The following is a 20,755-nucleotide window of genomic DNA, read 5'->3' on the forward strand; positions in this document are numbered from 1 at the left end:
TAGCGCTAACGTTTGATTTACCTTAAGAATTCGAGGGATTCACGGATGAGGAATAACTTTATAAAGTGAGCTTTACACGTTTATTTTGTGTGCTGTGTTGTGCGACGTTTGACGTTAACGTTTCAACAACGTTGAGTTATTTATATATTGTTATTGCTTTGCACTATTTCGTGTTACTATATTGTGATAGCGCTAACGTTTGATTCACCTTAACAGTATCAGACTGTTTCTTACGTGTTTATTGAATCCAAGAAAAGTTCCTGGTACTATAATTATTGTCTGTATAAAAATTTAATTTGGTGTTCAAAAAGTAGTTTTTCAAACTTGAGTCTTGAAAAAGAGGGCATCATCTTATAATCAGGGTTGTCTTATATTCAGGCCAATACGGTATTTTGGTCCTAAAATGCTAACCGTTCGGTTGTATCGGGTGAATTAAAAATAAGATTCCTTTCATCATAATATCAAGCATACCTTATGAATGGTAGAGCGCCTTGGCTGATGATAGGCTTTTGAGGGATACAGTGGGTGAAGTCAAAGGTCATGACAGCTGTGGACTGAGTCAAAGCACGACATGGATACTCCCACAGAGGGTGGGGCTCTGCCTCGCGAGACTCCTGAATATCCAATGACTTCTGAAAATACAAAATAGCATTTTTTTAAACCCCATACGAAAGGAAATACTCAGTTTTTTGAGACCATAGCAGAAACAAGTGCAAGATCAAAATAACTCTTATCACAGGCATCAACACTTAGTTTTGTTCTACTTAGTTTTCAGTTTACAGACCATTCAAATCCATGATTGTAATTAGGAATGGCAAGTATCGATACCAGATATCAGTATTAAGCCTCTACAAGTCATGCTTTGGATAAGGTATTCGTGATGGCAGTCAAGAGAAGTCACATATATATTACTGTACTCACATTATTGTTAATCGATATTCATATGCAAATCCATCCAAGTCCAAATTAAACAGTTGGCAAGTTCCAACTTCCTTCTTTTCGTTGTCATGTTGCTCTTCTGCAATGATCCTGGCTATCCAGAAAGCTCTAATTGTAACTCATAAGCATGTCTCATTGTCTATGCCATATTAGAGGGTCATTTTTCCTGTTTTCTTTACACAAACGATAGTATTTATTTATCAATGGCGGAGGAGGTACGTACTCCTCTACATGTTACGTCTTAGTCCTCTGATTGTCTTTTTGCCCCGATCTACGTTAAACGTTAATTCTTAGGGTTGATAGATTATTTTGATCGTATGATTATGTTGGAATGTAGACGGTAGTGTTTGACCAAAGTTGTCCTGTTCTCACAACGCAGTAAAATAAAGTGCTTGCATCCTCTGCTTGATTGACTGGCTGCAGAGGAAGCAATCAAAGTTGTTCTGTTTCCCCCAACGTCGTAACACACGCCCTGCTCTGATTTGACCAAAGGCCAGGGGTTCACCAAACCTATCCACTCTCACCCCCACCCTGCTTTCTCTCAATAAATACCGTAATTTTCGGACTATAAGTCGCGTTTTTTTCATAGTTTGGGTGGGGGGGCGACTTATACTCAGGAGCGACTTATGATTGATTGATATCTTTATTTTGAACATCCAAAACAAAAAACAAACAAAAAAACAAATAACACTCTAAAGTGCCACATAAGTCCATACAACAAACAAAAAATAAACCAACAAATAGAAATAAATAAATAAATAAATAATTAATAATAATAATACATAAGTAAATAAATCAAATAAAGAATGCTCAAAGGAGTAGGAGGAAGCATAGCTTTTTAGATCATTTAGACTTATGTTTTTTTTCACAAATTTTTACTTGATCATTAACACATCACTTACAAGTATAGTTGACCACGTCACATGTTATTTTAGGACTTTGGTTCATTGGGTCTTCATATTACGCCTGTATAATACGTAAGCCAAAGAAAACAACTGTACAGATTTTGGAATTTGGTCCACACAAAAGACGCACCTAATTAAAAGGTGCACCTTGAGAAAATTAAAGGCTTTTAAGTGCGGCTTATGGAGCGGAAAATACGGTACTCAGAAATATTGGCTGATATTTAACACATTGTGATAAAATATCCAGCTGTATTGCCCAATTTTATTTTCCAACATACTCGTTATGCTTGAGAGGTAACTGTTGAACTTAAATTTGCACTTCAATTTATTTTGAACCAACACTAAGACTCAGAGAATTGTTAGTATTATTTTGCAAAAAAGGTCTTCCTTTAACATCGTCTGTCATTGGTTTAATAGAAGTGTTATGTATTACACGTACTAGTGTTATCGGTTACTTGGTATTGTTGATTCCTGAGGAGGTGAGAACTCGAACATATGGGGTGGGAAAAAAATGTGGTAGCCAAGATCCTTAATTGTAATAATAAAATGTTTCATTTTACCTGGATCATTTCATCCATAGGCGTGACATCAAATCCCTCACATGTAACACTCAGAGCACGTATCTTCCATAAATCCTAGCAAACAAGTAAAATGACACGTCAAAGCCATCATTATCTGGCACTTTAAATATCTTTTCTCATACAGTGTCACACTAATGTGAGAACAGCCAACTTCCACATCCCTGCGGTTTGCTTTGGTTTCATGTATGGCTGCAAATCTCCTTTTCTATTTATTGATGATGTGAAATCATAAAGGTCCTCTTCAGCATAAGGGAACATGACCATTTCAAGTATTTTGACACATTCAAATCTTCGTGCTACCGCTATTTTTATTTTTATTCTTCGTGACGGGTTCGCTTTAGCCTGGGGAGCTAAGTTCAGCGTTCACTTTAAAGATATCTGGCGCCATCTAACGTTGTGAATGGGTAAAATGTCTAGACCCGAATGTAAGACGACCCCCACTTTTTCAGTCTTATTTCAATGCAAAAAACACCGTCTTATGTTCAGGCCAATATGGTATATATAGCGCCAACATGCCCATACCCATCCATCTATTTTGTGTACCGCATGTCCCCAGAGGGGTCGAGAGCCGATACCAGCAATCATCGGGCAGTAGGTGTGGGACACCCTGAACTGGTTGCCAGCCAATCGCAGGGCACACAGACGAACAACCATCCACACTCACTTTCACACCTACGGGCAATTTGGAGTGCTCAATCAGCCTACCAAGCATGTTTTTGCTATGTGGGAGGAAACCGGAGTGCCCGGACAAAACCCACGCAGGCACGGGGAGAACATGCAAACTCAAGACAGGGAAGGCCAGAGGTAGAATCGAATCCGCATTCTCTGAACTGTGAGGCGAGCCAGTCCCCCACCGTGCCGCCCCATGCTCACATCATGGTGAAAAGAAAAGCCCAAAAAAAAACATTAAATCTTATTCCGGATCTGCTCACTGTTTCATAATCCAAAATACCTTCCGTTTTCTTCCCATCTGCTGTTTCTCTCATGCTTCCTTCTTCTGCCCTGTATTGCTCTTATCACCAGTGCAAACCACTGCTGTCATTGGCAGCAATTGTGTCTCACACATGTTCTTCAAAGAGACTGTGCAATGAACCCATCCATATATTTTCTGTACCGCTTGTCCCCACGGGGTCGCGGGCGTGCTGGAGCCTATTCCAGCAGTCATCGGGCAGTAGACAAGGGAAGGACACTGAACCAGTTAAAATTAATGATGTTCATATGCAATTTGTTTTCTCCACATTCTCAATTTTACAAAGGACTACTTCAGATAAAAGCATACAAAACTGACAATATGACCAACTTTCATACTGTACCTGGAACTCTACTGCCACCATGTGAAGAGTGGCGGAGCAGGGCAGGATGGTGGCATTGGGTCGAAGAAGGCCCGCAAGGATGGTGCGGCAGTACCAAAAGTACAAAGAGTGCCATGGTAGCAGGCTTGTGCAGAAGTATGGTTCACCTATAAGCAGTGAAATCTGCAGCGAAAAGAGGTTAACTTCAGTGTAATTTACATACTTATACTGCACAAAAGGTTGACTTCCTTTCTTCTAATGTATATCATATATTTACATGCATTTTTATGTTTTGTCTTTTTTTAATGATTTTTGACTCTTTAAAAGAGTTAATATCAGCCTTTTAAAGAGGTCAGGCGTTAATAATTCATTAATTTTCAGCACCACTTAGCCTCTTCAGGGTGCCGAGGATGCTAGAGCCTCTCCCAGATGACTTTGGGAAAAAGGCAGACTGCACCCTGAACGCCAGTCAGTGACAGGGCACATAGAGACGAACATCATTCACACCCACATCGTGACAGAGCGCGAACATACAGATACAGTGCCTTGCGAAAGTATTCGGCCCCCTTGAAACATAAAGATATATAAAAGTTTAATTTTTTGTCAAGAATCAACAACAAGTGGGACACAATTGTGAAGTGGAACAAAATTTATTGGATCATTTAAACTTTTTTAACAAATAAAAAACTGAAAAGTGGGCCGTGCAATATTATTCGGCCCCTTTACTTTCAGTGCAGCAAACTCACTCCAGAAGTTCAGTGAGGATCTTTGAATGATCCAATGTTGTCCTAAATGACTGATGATGATAAATAGAATGCACCTGTGTGTAACCAAGTCTTCGTATAAATTCACCTGCTCTTTGATAGTCTCAGGGTTCTGTTTAAAGCGCAGAGAGAACAATGAAGACAAAGGAACACACCAGGCAGGTCCGAGATACTGTTGTGGAGAAGTTTAAAGCCAGATTTGGATACAAAAAGATTTCCCCAGCTTTAAACATCTCAAGGAGCACTGTGCAAGCAATTATATTGAAATGGAAGGAGTATCAGACCACTGCAAATCTACCAAGACCCGGCCGTCCTTCCAAACTTTCATCTCAAACAAGGAGAAGACTGATCAGAGATGCAGCCAAGAGGCCCATGATCACTCTGGATGAACTGCAGATAACTACAGCTGAGGTGGGAGAGTCTGTCCATAGGACAACAATCAGTCGTGCACTGCACAAATCTGGCCTTTATGGAAGAGTGGCAAGAACAAAGCCATTTCTCAAAGATATCCATAAAAAGTCTCGTTTAAAGTTTGCCACAAGCCACCTGGGAGACACCAAACATGTGGAAGAAGGTGCTCTGGTCAGATGAAACCAAAATCGAACTTTTTGGCCACAATGCAAAACGATATGTTTGGCATAAAAGCAACACAGCTCATCACCCTGAACGCACCATCCCCACTGTCAAACATGCTGGTGGCAGCATCATGGTTTGGGCCTGCTTTTCTTCAGCAGGGACAGGGAAGATGCCTAAAATTGATGGAAAGATGGATGGAGCAAAATACAGGACCATTCTGGAAGAAAACCTGTTGGAGTCTGCAAAAGACCTGAGACTGGGACGGAGATTTATCTTCCAACAGGACAATGATCCAAAACATAAAGCCAAATCTACAATGGAATGGTTCACAAATAGACGTATCCAGGTGTTAGAATGGCCAAGGCAAAGTCCAGACCTGAATCCAATCGAGAATCTGTGGAAAGAGCTGAAGACTGCTGTTCACAAACGCTCTCCATCCAACCTCACTGAGCTCGAGCTGTTTTGCAAGGAAGAATGGGCAAGAATTCCAGTCTCTTGATGTGTAAAACTGATAGAGACATACCCCAAGCGACTTGCAGCTGTAATTGCAGTAAAAGGTGGCGCTACAAAGTATTAGCGCAACGGTGCCGAATAATATTCCACGCCCCACTTTTCAGTTTTTTATTTGTTAAAAAGGTTTAAATTATCCAATCAATTTCGTTCCACTTCACGATTGTGTCCCACTTGTTCTGCCATACTATTGCCAATGTTGTGATGCTACTGCGGCCATGGTGCATCAGAAGCCGGCTGCAAAGCCCTACTCTCAGAGATGCTGAATGCAGTATTAACAATTCCATTAAATACAGTGTGTTCATATTCATGATGAATTTTAGGAATTCATGATGAATTTTAGGAATTGGAAATCAAAGATATTGTTGCAGTAGTTTAGTAGTCATGAAAGATACCTGCTCTCCTCCTAAATCTTTACTGGTCAGCTGCTCAGGCCTGATATCCAGCAGCTCAACTCGTCCTCTCATTGAGTTGGCTTCCAGGACCTGGTGATAGAATGGGGAACATCAGCTCCACTTTTAAAGCTATGAATACAGTGGAACATCTACAACCAAGCACAATCTATTCCTAGGATCAGACCTGTCACCAGACATCAGTCTTTAGGGGAGGGGGGGGGCACACAAAATGCAAGGGGGATTGGCGTAGCTGGACGAAAGTGGGGCCTTGGCGCTCCGACCCCTGGCTACAGATGCTTGTTTTTGAGAGATGATTCATCACCTCTTGCAGGGAAAGAGCATGAGCTGGTATGTGAGGTGAAGAGATAGAACATAGTTGGCTGGATCAGGTCTACACATTTGGCAGGACTCTGAAAGGAGCTTGGGAGTTTCCCCAACCAGTCTGATGTGCTTTTTGGGCATTTTGGCATTGGACTGGATCAGGTTTACACATTTGGCAGGGCTCTGTAGGGAGCATAGGAGTTTCCCCAACCAGTCCAATGTGTTTTTTGGACTTTTTGGCGTTGGACTGTATACTTAGGAAATACTCGTGTGGGTGCTCCTAGACGGCTGTCCCTGTACGACCAGTGTCAGCAGTTAGTTGGAATAGTTTCCAATGAGGATTGGACTCTGCCAAGGCTGCCCTTTGTTACTGATTCTGGTCACAACTTTTACGGATAGAATTTCTAGGCGCAACCAAGGGGATGGGGCGGTCCCGGTTGGTGGACTCAGTACTATTACATCCCTACTTTTTGTAGATGATGTGGTTCTGTTGACTTTATAGAATTGAGATTATCAACCATCACTGGAGCAGTTGAGATGAAAATCAGAACCTTCAAATCTGAGCCTGTGATACTATGTGAGAAAAGGATGATGTGCTTTCTTCAGGTTGGGGACACTATCAAGTCCCAAGTGGAGAAGTTAAAGTATTTAAAACAAGAGAAGGGAAGATGAAGCTGGAGATTGACAGGTGGATCAGTGCAATGTCATACACTATAATGGTCTGTCATGCATGCTAACCCTAACCCGAAAGAGTTCATTCTATTTAAGAGTATTCAACCTTTGACATTCTATTGTACTTTTACATTCACAGGTTTGAATGACTATAGACCTGTCGCACTGACATCTGTGGTCATGAAATCTTTCGAGACGTTAGTGCTGAACCACCTGAAGGAGGTCACGGGCCCCCTGCTTGATCCCCTCCAGTTTGCCTACCGGGCAAACAGGTCAGTGGATGATGCGGTCAACATGGGACTGCACTACATCCTGCACCACCTGGACACCCCAGGAACGTACGCCAGGATCCTGTTCGTGGACTTCAGCTCGGCGTTCAACACCATCGCTCCTGACATCCTCCAGCTTCCTGACCAACAGGAGACAGAGTGTGAGGCTGGGAGGCATCACATCTGACACCCGGACCACCAATACTGGAGCCCCTCAGGGGTGAGTCCTCTCCCCACTGCTCTTCTCTCTCTCCACCAATGATTTCTCCTCAGGTGACTCTCCTGTGAAGCTCCTGAAGTATGCAGACGACACCACTCTCATCGGACTGATCCAGGACGGTGACAAGACTGCGTACAGACAGGAGGTGGAGCGGCTGGTCCACTGGTGCAGCCAAAACCACCTGGAGCTGAACCAGCTCAAGACCGTGGAGATGACAGTGGACTTCAGGCGAGACCCTTCACCACTTTTACCCCTCACTATCCGCAGTGATACTATTCTCTCCACAGACACCTTCAAGTTCCTGGGAACCACAATCTCTCGGGACCTGAAATGGACCGGCCACATAGACTCTGTCCGGAAGAAGGCCCAGCAGAGGCTGTACTTCCTGAGACAGCTCAAGAAGTTCAACCTGCCGCGAGAGCTTCTAAAGACCTTCTACACTGCCATCATCCAGTCTCTTTTCTGCACCTCCATCACTGTCTGGTTTGGATCAGCCTCCAAACAAGACAAGCACAGACTGCAACGGACAATCAGGACTGCAGAAAAGATCATTGGAATCAACCTCCCATCTATCCAAGACTTGTACCTGCCAGGACCAGGAATCGGGCAAGGAACATCTCGACAGACCCTTCTCACCCAGGTTGCAGTCTGTTTGAACTACTCCCCTCCGGACGGCGTTATAGAGCTTGGTACGCCAAAACCAGCAGACACAGAGACAGCTTCTTCCCCCAGGCTGTTGCTCTGATGAACTCACACCACTCTTAGAGTCTCAGTCATTACGGTGCAATAACATCCTGCTCTCCACACCTTTTTTGAATTTGTCTACACTGTTTGTACTATGTGTCCTCTCTGCATCCATTGCAGCTTGGTCATCCTGGAAGAGGGACCTTCTTATCTGTGGTCTCTTCTCAAGGTTTCTCATTTCCCCTAGCTGGAGTTTTGAGTTTTTTTTCCTTGCCCTTTTGGGAGTTTAAGATCGGGGGATGTTTGACAATATGTGCCATTTTTCACATGTCCTGAGTGTTGTTAGACACCTAAATGTTGAACAGAGGGTGTGATTTACCGAAGTCAAATTCCTTGTTTGGCACGCTCTAACATGGCGAATAAAAACTCTTTAATCTTGGATCTTTACACATACCTGCTCAATAACCTGTTTCGTCATGCTGAAGTTTTCCAAACTGCAGACCTGAGAAGAATTTGTGAGAAAAGAGGACAAGTCAATTTAAGCGAGTGTTGTGTAGGAGAAGCAAAAACAATCATAGCATACTTTTTTGGCTCCCAAGAGCTGTGCAAACACAGGAAGAAGACTTCCATCACTCACTCCGAGACAGATGCTGTCCTCCTTCAGCACCTGGAGTTAGCACAATTAAAAAGGAATACCACACATACAGGTAATATCAGACAGTTCGGTTCACTTACACTGTGCAGTGCATTGACATAGCTCTCTGTGCGAACTTTGTCATTAAGTTCACCAAATCGTGGTCGGTTCCAAACCAGGTGGGCCTGGCATGTACAGGACGGCCGGGAGCGAATCACGTTGTCCTGTGAATGTTGTCGGCTTTAAACAGCCACAATGCAGACAGTCAAAATGAGTAACAAATACTCATAATTTAATGTTTATCTCAGAGCCTCTCGTAGTTTTGAGAAGTATGTTACAGTATCTGCTGGACCAGACATGGGCAAACTATGGCTCGGGCCGTAGTATGCATCCGTCCTGCGGGGCTTTTTAATCCAACCTGTTGACCTTGTCCAACTAAAATTATCTACTATATACCTACTATATCTCTGCAATACTTCTTGTCCCTACAATACTCCCGTTTCACTATTAAAGAGCACACTTACCATCGGTGGACCTTTAAGGAAATGGAGTTTATTAGTTTGGCAAGCCACACTCACTGTCTTTCTGCACGAAAGAAATGGGTCTTGTCAGCCCACTCTCAAGCAACAGTTGTGCACCTTGTGGCTCACAGGGACCTTGATGAGCAGAAGCGCTTGCCAAGAATATTTATCGACTACTTTTGCTGATACTCTTGCATGAAAACGTAACTTTTTAAAAAAAAATAAGCCGGCTCCTTTTAGCACTTTCGACAGTTTTCGCTCTGAGCTTGGGGCTTCAAAATGCACCATGAAATCAAAGTCGTCTACAGTCAAATCTTGGTTTTTGAACGTCCCGGTTCTCAAACAAATCGGAATTCGAGCGAAAAATTTGAGATTTTTTTGCTTCGGCTGTCGAACAAAACTCGGAGGTCGAACCTCGCAAGATGAGCCGAAAGGACCCAAGAAAACCCGACCGCGCGGCCCGGATGCCGACTGACTCCATTGTTATTGTATTTTCGTTACTTTGAGGATTGTATTAACCCCGAATCATGCCTCCAAAGAAAGCAAGTGGGAGCAGTAAAGCCATCCTAAAACACAAAGACGCTCTTAACGCAATGTGACAGTGAGTGCCCGGCGCGCTGCGGTCGCGTGATCGGACCAAATTAAGCTCCCTGCGCACTGAGGTCCACTTAAATTTTGGAAAGTACATCAGGACTTTAAAAATATTTTCTAAATTTCAGCGACGGCTCTGTCACAATACTGTGACCAGTATTTATTCATCACTCTTATTTATTCATTGTTTGTGCCTTCTTGTTGCTATTTTTTTATGTTGTTTACTTGTATACAAGTACACAAGTATATGGTGTACTATGTCTTGTCACCGTGGGATAGTAGGAACGTAATTTCGATTTCTTTGTTTGTCTTGGCATGTGAAGAAGTTGACAATAAAGCAGATTTTGATTTTGACTTTGAAATGAAAAAATGCTTAAAAAAGGTGTTTTGTTTTTTTTAGTCTTGGAACGGATTACATTTTTTTTCCATTATTTGTAATGGGAAAAATAGATTCGGAATTCGATCGATTCACTTCTCGAACCGCCTTCTGAAACGAATTGTGGTAAAAAAACGAGGTTTGACTGTATTTGCTGTGAGAACAAGTTCAATCGGTGGTACTTCTTTCATGTCTGTTTTCCCTTGTATAAAAAATTGCCTTTAATTAGCTTTATTCACCCATTGCTATTTGTTGCCTATTGTGAATGAACAAATCAAAGAAAAGGAAAGTAAACAGTAAGTGCCAGAGTGGACAGCAAAATAACTTTTTCACACAAGTTATTAACGGCTGTATGCCTAATATGCCAAGAAGCTATTGCGGTTTTCAAAGAATACAATGGAATGCAAAAACATCTGGTGATTGGACTTGTGTTAACAGCTAAGTGTTACGGTACTTGACTTGTGCCCACCTACGTCTCCATTCTTTTAATGTGTATGTAAATTGAGCTGTATCAACATTTGTTTTCTATTGGTGGACTGACTACTTTCCAGGTTGTTCCACATTGTTAAGGTCAAAGTCAAAGTCAAAGTCAGCTTTATTGTCAATCTCTCCACATGTCACAAAGAGACCGAAATTACGTTGTTCTCTATCCCACGGTGACGAGACACATAACACGATAGACATACAAGTACGCGACACAATATAAAAACAAGAAGGCAAAAATTCAAACAATCAATAGTAAGAGTGATGAATAAATAATAAATAAACAGATGACACAATAAATAAGAGGAGCAAAACGGAGACAGCAAGCATAGCGCAAAAGTAAAAAACATCATAAACAAAAAGGCACAAACAATAAATAATAAGAATAAAAATAAATAATAAATAATGAGAGCCAGTGTGCATACAGACAGTTCAGACAGTAAAAGTACAGGACGCTACGCAGAACGGGGGAGCGAGTTCAGGATCCTAACAGCCTGGAGTATGAAGTGTGCATGTGTGTGCCCATCTCTGAGAACACACATCAATTCAAGAGCTACTAATGCTCTTTTGCCCTCCCTCGCAAAAGCATCTCACACAAATGAAGCGAATAAAGAGCAACTTTTAACGTAATACAACTATACACAACAATTTGGAAGCTCCTCCATAAAGGCGAACCTTGACAGAAAAAAACGAAAAGTAACTTTTTCTTATAACTTTATTAATGTATGGGTAAACGATGTTGTACCTGTGAGACTGGAGGCTGTACCACAAACTGTAGTCATCGTGGTCAACATTTAGACTCAGATCTTCTCCTTTTGCCACCTTGCACTCAATAGGCAGGAAATAAACACTCTGCATCCAGTGGTCTCGCCACTAGCACAAACCAGCACAGTTGAGCACACATGACAGCCGACATTAATGGGACAAGACTTGTTTAACTTACTGGAGCCATTTTTGGCTGTGGGTATGTCCAGCTGGGAGCCATGGTACACACAATGGTTCCACTGGGATCCATGTCTAGGTCCCACCAGGAGAGCACCACTTGAGCCTGACCACTGCTTTGAGCCACAAACTGAGAGGAGTAGGACTGGGGGGCACTACTTACAGGCTTACTAAAGTCCACACTGATTAGCAAAGGTTTCATGCAAAAACAATAAAAATACATAAAAATCATTAATTAATAATTACTGGTGATGGTAATGTTTATTAAAAGAGCAGATGCTTCATACCTAAACATGGTGCAGACTGGACCCAAAGCAGTGAAGCTATGGGGTGAAATCTGGCTGAGCTGAATGTCACATACTGCATGAGAGCCGCTGCAGTTGGCCACAGCAGGCGGGGGCAACAATTGAGTGCCCTGCACCTCTATTGGCTCCAGCTGAGCCCAGCTCCATAATAGTTGTGACTGGACCAGCTGGGCATAGACAGTGGCCCGGTGTGGGACTGCCACACAACCTTTCTAGAAGGAGGAAGGAAAAATAGATTTTCTATATTCACTTTTCAAGTGACTACTTGTGTCATTAGACAGTGCAAATGTGTTGCAATATTAATTATTTACACATATACACCATTTAAAAAGTGATGGTAGCAACATCAAGTCAAAGTCAAAGTCTGCTTTATTGTCAATTTCTTCACATGCCAAGACACACAAAGAAATCTAAATTACGTTCCCACTATCTCACGGTGACAAGACATAGTACACAATATACATACAAGCAAACAACACAAAAAAACAAAAACAAGAAGGCACAAACAATGAATACATAAGAGTGATGAATAAATAATAAATAAACAAATAACACAATAAATAAGAGGAGCAAAAATGGAGCAAGTGTGCATACAGCAGACAGAATATAGCGCAAAAGTACAGGACGCTACGCAGAAGGGGGGAGAGAGTTCAGGATCCTAACAGCCTGGAGAATGAAGCTGTTGGTGAGTCTGGTGGTGCGGGAGCGCATGCTCCTGTACCTCTTCCCAGAGGGCAGAAGATCAAACAAAGAGTGAGCGGGGTGACTCACATCACTCACAATCGTGGTCGCCTTGCGGGTGAGATGGGAGGTGTAAATGTCCTTCAGGGAGGGGAGTGAAGCACCAATAATCTTACCAGCCGTGGTCACTATGCGCTGCAAGGCCTTCATGTTGTATTCAGTGCAGCTACCACCCCAGACAGCGATATAACTGGAGGCGACGCTCTCAATGGTGCCACGGTAGAATGTAGTCATGACAAGGCAGAACTGAAGTCCACAAACAGCAATCTCACATACGAGTCCCTTGTCTCCAGGTGGGTGAGGGCCGAGTGGAGGGCAGAGCAGATGGCATCCTCAGAGGACCGTTTGGCTCGGTACGCAAACTGGAAGGGGTCTATGGTGGGGGGGGGGGGGGGAGAATGGATCTGATGTGCTCCATGACAAGCCGCTCAAACCACTTCATGATGATGGGCGTCAGTGCCACGAGGCGGTAGTCATTGAAGCAGGACGGAGCAGGTTTCTTCGGCACAGGTAGGATGGTGGCAGCCTTGAAACACAAAGAGAAGATGGCCTGCTGCAGTGAAATGTTAAAGATGTCCGTGAAGACACCCGTCAGCTCCCCAGCGCAGTCCGTCAGCGCTCGACCTGGGATGTTGTCAGGGCCCGCCGCCTTACGGGTGTTGATAGCAGCAAGCGCCCTCCTCACGCTGCCGGCAGAGAGGCACAGGGGCTGCTCGTGTGGAGGGGGAGTTGTCTTCAGCGGGCAAGTGCTGTTCTGAGCGTCGAAGCGAGCAAAGAAGCGGTTAAGATCGTTGAGCAGACGGACGTCGGCCTCACAGCTCTGAGGCGCGGGCTTGTAGTCCATGATGGTCTGAATGCCCCGCCAAAGGCTCCGTGCGTCCCTGCTGTCCTTGAAGTGGGCGGTAATCTTGCAAGAGAACGCTCTTTTCGCTTCCTTGATGCCCCGGGACAGGTCGGCCCTCGCTGTCCTCAAGCCAGTCTCATCCCCCGCTCTGAAGGATTTGTCCCTGGCCCTCAGCAGCCTGAAGTTAGCCCCTGTCAGCCATGGCTTCCAGTTAGCCCGAGTGACGATGAATTTCTAGTGCGTTACATCATCAATGCACTTCGTGATGTAAGAGGAAACTGAGTCAGTATACTCCTTTATGTCTGTCCGATCGTTGCAAGTGGCCGCCCGCTTAAACATGTCCCAGTCAGTAGTGCCAAAGCAGTCTCGAAGCGCATCAGAGGCACCCTCAGGCCACACCCGTACCCGCTTGCGAACTGGCCTGGATGCTCTCACCATTTGTCTGTAAGCGAGCAAAAGCATAACAGTGAGATGGTCAGAAAGTCCAAGATGGGGGAGGGGGGGCGGCTTTGAAAGCTCCTTTATGTGTAGAGTAGACCAGGTCCAGGAAGCTGTCACCGCGTGTTGGAAAATTAACATGCTGGTGAAGCCTCGGAAAAACAGACTTCAGGTTAGCATGATTAAAGTCCCCAGCGAAGATGGTGAAACCGTCTATTGTTCACTGACAGCCTGGTACAGTTCACTAAGAGCCGCGATCCTGTCGCCTTCGATGTTGGAAGGCGGGATGTATACCGCAACTAGCAGAACCGCAGTAAATTCCCTCGGCAGGTAAAAAGGACGGCACTTAATGATCACAAACTCCGCCAGTGGCGAGCAGTGCTTGCATACCACTACAGAGTCCCGGCACCATTCGTCACGGATTTAGACGCATATTCCACCTCCTCGTGATTTTCCCCCTCTTACAATGGCACGGTCTGCCCGATAGCACGCTAACCGCTCCAGATGCACAGCAGAGTCCGGAATGTTGACAGTCAACCAAGTCTCAGTGAACACGAGCACACAGCAGTTACGCACTGTCCGGTTCGTAGATCTCAGCAGGCGAATGTAATCCATTTTGTTGTCCAGCGATCGAACATTCGCCAGAAGAATGGAAGGCACGGCCGGGCGAGCCGGGTTGGCCGCCAGCCTGGCCCGGACGCCTCCGCGCTTGCCCCCTTTTTTTTTCCTTTTAAAGTCCCAATGATCGTCACACACACATCTGGGTGTGGTGAAATTTGTCCTCTGCATTTAACCCATCCCCGTGTGATTTTAATCCATCCCCTGGGGGAGAAGGGAGCAGTGAGCAGCAGCGGTGCCGCGCTCGGGAATCATTTGGTGATCTAACCCCCCAATTCCAACCCTTAATGCTGAGTGCCAAGCAGGGAGGCAATGGGTCCCATTTTTGTAGTCTTTGGTATGACCCGGCCGGGGTTTGAACCCACAACCTTCCAGTCTCAGGGCGGACACTCTACCACTAGGCCACTGAGCTGGTCTTCTGCCTCCTCGCACACCGCTTCCGACGCTTTCCATCCGGGGGAGGAATAGCTGGCGAGTCCGGCGACTTTTCAGGACGGAGCAGTCCGAGCTCCTTTAATGTCTCCGCATCAAAGTCCAAAACGCCACAAAACTCACTTTCGGCGATGTCAAGCAGAACCTGCCTGGTGTACTTGTAGCACGACGAGACGAACACACAAAACTGTCGGACAAACACTCATCAAATGAACAAAACATCGTACGGGCGGGACAGAGAGAGTGCACGCGGCGCCATCTTGATTGTCCATATAACATATAGATGTTTCGGCGAATGTGTTGACTGTGGAGCCCATAGCACGAAAACCCGTGCCAGTGTGCAAATCGGTGATGTGATCAATACAGATGCGTAGGCGGGTCACATAAAATCGATAAATTTTTCAGAGCGACATAATTTTCCAGAAACTATAACATTAATATAATGTATTGTTTTTGTAATTATTTTTAACCCACTCATATTGTGATTGTGTTATAGCAAAACAATTGACGTACATTCTTTTTTTAGTGTAATTATCTTTCATGTCATCTCTCGAAGTACAATTCTTCCCTTCAAGCCATTGTGACATGGAGCTCAAAAGAAAAAGAAAGATTTATGCGGGACCATTTCGATCTCAGTTCGGAAAATCTGATATCCCACGTTATAATCCAATGTGTTTTGCGTTACCTACAAAACTGATGCTTTTATCTGTCATCCAGTATTTAATGTGCAGTTCCAAGCAGACTTTAATGTTCTACAAAAAAAAAATTCATGCACTTGTTCAACAAGGAAGTTGTCTCACGTCATTTGAATTTCTAGTTGGTATTCAAAAGTTAACTTTCCAGAGTACAAAACTAGTAATGTTTCAATTTGTGCAGAAGGTTTTAGGCAACAATAATTAAAAAAATAAGAATGAAGCAAATCTGCAAATGTTTATGTTACCTGAACAAGATTCTGGTGAGCATGTTCATAGCTCGGCAGAGCCCCTTCACCAATCAGCTCTGTATCGAAAAGTTCTGTGATGAGGACATTGGCCTTCATTTCCATATCTTCACCTGATATTGATCACAGACAACACATCTAATCACTTGAAGGACACATTTCCATTTAAGATGAAGACATTGATGAATGCAACTTTCACTTGCTAATCATTGAAACAATAAAGCATAATAGGAGTATTCAAATCTATATACAACCTGGGCCAACAGTAACGTCAGTTGAGTGTTTGTTGATAATCTTGATTTTGTCAGCGAAGCCATTTTTCTCCACAATGCACTTAGCGGCCTTAGCCATAGGCTTGAAAACCTGCAGAAAAATATACACATTACCGTATTTTTCTGACTAAAAGTCGCTCCGGAATACTGGTAGCAATAGCCATAAAATGCACGATAATGTGAAAAAAACATATATAAGTCGCTCCGGAGTATAAGTCGCATTTTGGGGGAAATTTATTCGACAAAATCCAACACCAAGAACAGACATGAACGAGCAACAACAGGCTAAACCAGGGGTGGGCAAACTGTTTGACTCGCGGGCCGAACTGGGTTCTAAATTTGGACCGGAGGGCCGAACCAGGAGCAGATGGACGTAGTGTTTGTGTGAAGTAATTAGGGGTGTAATGATTCATCGATACACATCGATTAATCGATATAATGCTCTACGATTTATTGGCATCGATGCTAAACGTAAACATCGATTTATATCGCCGTGTTTGACCTCGGACATTAGACGCGACTTTATTTTGAAATCCAGTTCATTGTTGCTTGCTTCCTCTTTCCGGGAGCAGTGCGCGCGGCGTTGTGTTGTGAGCAGAGCAGGCACGTAAAAGGGGATTCGACAACTAGTACGCGGCTCCTGGGCTGGTGCTATGGCTAGTGTCCAAAAAGACGAGGAAATTTGCTCCCCTTTAGGCTTCAAGTCATTCGTTTGGAAGCACTTTGGATTCCAAAGAAAAGATGGCTCAACGGACAAGACACGTGCAGTTTGTAAATCCTGCCATGCGGTGATCAAATATTCAGGGAGCACAAATCTCGCCGCACATTTAAAGAAAAAACACGACATCAAAGTTCAGTGTTAAAATAAGCACTTTGTATACTACAATACTCTTGTAATTTCCTAAATAAAGAGTTTGCAGTACCTTGTTGATTTTGCGTATGAATTGTTATAAATCAGGATATTGTTCTATATTTTTTATTAAAAAAAAAAAAAAAAAAAAAAAAAAATCGATCGTAGAGCACTATATCGCAATATATCGTGAATGAATCGCAGCAGGCTTTAAGATATCGGCAAATATTGTATCGTAGTTCTTTGTATCGATATATCGTATCGTGACAAACCCCGCAATTTACACCCCTAGAAGTAATATAAACGACCTGTAAAGGTCATTGCATAAAAGATTTTGGCCTTTCATTATTCATACAAAAACAAAAGTGGAACGGCAGGCGGAATGCTTGGAATAAGAAGAGCGAGAGTAGGTAGTAAAGCATGGATATTCCAAACAAGTTTTTTGAAAACAAATGCATTTATTAACAGCATTAAAAAAAAATAAGAAATTCACTAAAAAACTGCTATCAGTGATTCTCATAAAATACGACACTGTTATTATGAATAACAGTCTCCATCACTTCAGTGCCTGCAAACATTCTGACCAAATATATCATCTTGAAGAATCGGTGAAAGCATACATCCAAATAAAGTAATCAAAACGGCAACACGGTGAGGGGTATCTGAAAATCAGAGCAGAGTTTTAACTCACAAACACCTGGTAACAGAGGTGAGGAAACGGGAAACACTTCCTTAAAGTAAGCCTTAAGAACTTTACAGGTTAAGATTAGTTGCGAACAGGTGGTGCATCAATGTCCTTGAGCATCCTGCATTGTTTGAAAATGAGAATGGTCGCTAGTTTCAATCCCTGCTATGTGTACAAATCATATTCAAAATGCATTTTTTTACAACAAACGTGAGAGCCTCCCCTTCATTTTCAGTGGGAACAGTGTTGTTGGTCTCCCTTTTTTGCTAGTGCGTCATAGTCTGGAGTAAAATTTGTTGTGGCAATTCTTAGGAGAGATCCGAGGTGTTGGTCCGTTTACCTCGATCTGTGACGGGTTGATGTTGATGTGGCTGAACGTCACGTCGCATACGTCGAGCCAAATTGGCCACTCTTTTTTAAACACTCTGCACTGTGTCCACCTTGCTTTTCCTTGGGCGACTCATTTTAGTAGAAGGATTCCAGGGGAAGGTTTGTGGGTGGCTTTAGCGTAAAACTGTATCTGAAAGCTCAGCGCGCGAATTACAAGAATGCTGTCGCCACAGCCCACGCTCTAAATTCGGGACTGATACAAATAGAGCGCAAGTGCGCCATGTCCGTACGACTGAGTACGTACACGCACTTGTGAGTGTGCACCGAGCTTTCTGACACGGCTTCCGGTAGTAAATGCGCAGGCAAGCGGTTCCCCATCTACTGGGGAAACGCAGTCATTGCAGGCAAAATGACCCAAAAAGATTTTTAATAATACAATTTATTCAGGGTTGGCGGGCCGGATTAAACGGTCCCGTGGGCCGGATGTGGCCCGCGGGCCGTAGTTTGCCCACCCCTGGGCTAAACGTGCTAACGTGACAAACACAAACGAAGAGCCGAGAACGGGCCTGACGTAACATTCAGAATTATTCAAAAAACTATTACCGTTTTTTTCCGTGTATAGTGCGCAATATTTTACTAATTTATTGTCCTAAAATCTGGGGTGCGTATTATACATGGGTACAAAGAAAAAAAATTTTAATTTTTTTTTTTTTTTTTTTTTAAATAAAGTCATGGTACAACAAAACCAACAACAGGACTGACCGACAAAGTAGTGGAACAAAAAGACAGGGTGACATTACCAAAGACAGGAACAGAATGACAGTAACACATGCAATGATCCAACGGTGAGCGAGGGGCAGACAGGACTTAAATACAAAACACGTTACATCGATTGAGGTGACACAGGAAGAGCGGGGTGACACGAACAGAAACTATGGCAACCTAGACACATAGCAAAACTGGGGACGAGACATGACAAATCTCCCCCGAAATAAAACTCACCTTTCTTCGTTTGTTGTCAATCGCGCATCGCATTCAGCCATCCTGCCCAACACACTTAGTAAAATTCATAATTGACGACACATCGTTTGATGCGATGGTGCAATCCTCGATGGTGTGTTATTGTCAAATATTGTTTGTTTTTTAATCTCCATCGCGGACCGGACGTCATACGGAGGCCGCCATTACAGATGCGCAGAACGGTTGCGCAAGACACGTCAGCTATATAAAGAGCGAGAGTTCAGTTCTCCACCTATTAGTTTCAATTCACAGTTTAATTAGCAGTTTCAATCAGCAAATAACAAAATGCGTATTACAGGTAATATTTTATTTCACAACACTTTGCCTTGTTCCTTTCGTCTCTGCTGTTCATTTCAAACACGCTCCATACAACCGCAATGCTCTTGTATCAGACGCTCGCTCGATCACCTGCTAGTTTGCCGTCTGTCACAATGTACCCTACACAAATCCGAAACATTTGTTGCGGCTCCGAGTCACGACGAGGGGCAAGTTTTGGTTTCCAAGGTTGTTTTTATTCCTCTTCAACGTCTCTCCCATACAGAGCCGCCTCTTCCCCTGCGCACGGAGCGCGGTGGTGTGTTTAGGGGCAGTCGGAGAAATCAACGCCAACAAAAAAAATGACATCCAGCCTAGTTAGGACCATACCAAAGACTTTAAAAATGGGACCCATTGCCTCCCTGCGTGTGTGACGATCTTTGGGACTTAAAAAAAAAAAAAAAAAAAAAAAATTAAAAAAAAAATTAAAGAAAATTCATAAAAATTGGGTGCGTATTATACATGGGTACAAGCTTTTTTCCAGCATCAGCATGCCATTGTTAGGGGTGCGTACTATACATGGGGGCGCACTATACACGGAAAAAAACGGTACCATTTTTTTCAGTGTATAATGCGCAAAATTTAACTAATTTATTGTCCTAAACTCTGGGGTGCGCATTATACATGGGTACAAAAATGTTTTAATTTTTTTTTTTTTTTTTTTTTTTTAAGAAAGTCATGGTACAACAAAACCAACAACAGGACTGACCGACAAAGACGTGGAACAAAAAGACAGGGTGACATTACCAAAGACAGGAACAGAAACCAAACAGACATCATGACAGTAACACATGCGATGATCCGACGGTGAGCGAGGGGCAGACAGGACTTAAATACAAAACACGTTACATTGATTGAGGTGACACAGGAAGAGAGGGGCGACGCGAACAGAAACTATGGCAACCTAGACACATAGCAAAACTGGGGACAAGACATGACAAATCTCCCTCGAAATCAAACTTGAAATCACCTTTCTTCTTGTTTGTTGTCAATCGCGCATCGCATTCAGCCATCCTGCCCAACACATTTAGTCAGTAAAATTCATAATTGACGACACATCGTTTGATGCGATGGTGCAATCCTTGATGGTGTGTTATTGTCAAATATTGTTTGTTTTTTAATCTCCATCCCGGACCGGACGTCATACAGAGGCAGTATGACTGCGCATGCGCACTATGGATCCGATGCGCAGAACGGATGCGCAAGACACGTCAGCTATATAAAGAGCGAGAGTTGTTTTCTTCCTATTAGTTTCAATTCACAGTTTATTTAGCAATTTCAATCAGCAAA

General features: G+C 43.4%; 2 protein-coding genes across 6 annotated transcripts in view; one reads left to right on the top strand and one right to left on the bottom strand.

The window, feature by feature from the left end:
- ciapin1 (cytokine induced apoptosis inhibitor 1) overlaps window positions 1-8,567 on the top strand; it is a 144,595-nt gene extending 136,028 nt beyond the window's left edge. Inside the window, exons 9-10 of one of the 3 annotated variants that reach the window (XR_009715051.1) lie at window positions 7,095-7,444; window positions 7,498-8,567. Coding sequence is in view for 1 of the 3 variants with exons in the window: in XM_061284309.1 (XP_061140293.1) it covers window positions 7,095-7,100 (6 nt within the window). In the remaining 2 variants the exon portion in view is untranslated. Of the gene's footprint in view, window positions 1-7,094 lie in introns of all 3 variants that reach the window. The other 2 variants (XR_009715050.1, XM_061284309.1) reach the window with 2 other exon arrangements.
- prmt7 (protein arginine methyltransferase 7) overlaps window positions 1-20,755 on the bottom strand; it is a 45,708-nt gene that overhangs the window by 17,164 nt on the left and 7,789 nt on the right. For 2 of the 3 annotated variants that reach the window (XM_061284295.1, XM_061284293.1), the window contains 12 exons: window positions 16,248-16,356; window positions 15,994-16,106; window positions 11,963-12,192; window positions 11,677-11,857; window positions 11,479-11,606; window positions 8,864-9,002; window positions 8,712-8,795; window positions 8,583-8,630; window positions 5,963-6,052; window positions 3,739-3,900; window positions 2,405-2,479; window positions 472-632 (listed from right to left, as the gene is read on the bottom strand). In XM_061284295.1, coding sequence (XP_061140279.1) covers window positions 472-632; window positions 2,405-2,479; window positions 3,739-3,900; window positions 5,963-6,052; window positions 8,583-8,630; window positions 8,712-8,795; window positions 8,864-9,002; window positions 11,479-11,606; window positions 11,677-11,857; window positions 11,963-12,192; window positions 15,994-16,106; window positions 16,248-16,356 — 1,520 coding nt within the window. The remainder of the gene's footprint in view (window positions 1-471; window positions 633-2,404; window positions 2,480-3,738; window positions 3,901-5,962; window positions 6,053-8,582; window positions 8,631-8,711; window positions 8,796-8,863; window positions 9,003-11,478; window positions 11,607-11,676; window positions 11,858-11,962; window positions 12,193-15,993; window positions 16,107-16,247; window positions 16,357-20,755) is intronic. The other variant, XM_061284294.1, reaches the window with a different exon arrangement.

Source organism: Syngnathus typhle, linkage group LG7 (assembly GCF_033458585.1).
Source record: "Syngnathus typhle isolate RoL2023-S1 ecotype Sweden linkage group LG7, RoL_Styp_1.0, whole genome shotgun sequence".
NCBI classification, from domain to species: Eukaryota; Metazoa; Chordata; class Actinopteri; order Syngnathiformes; family Syngnathidae; genus Syngnathus; species Syngnathus typhle.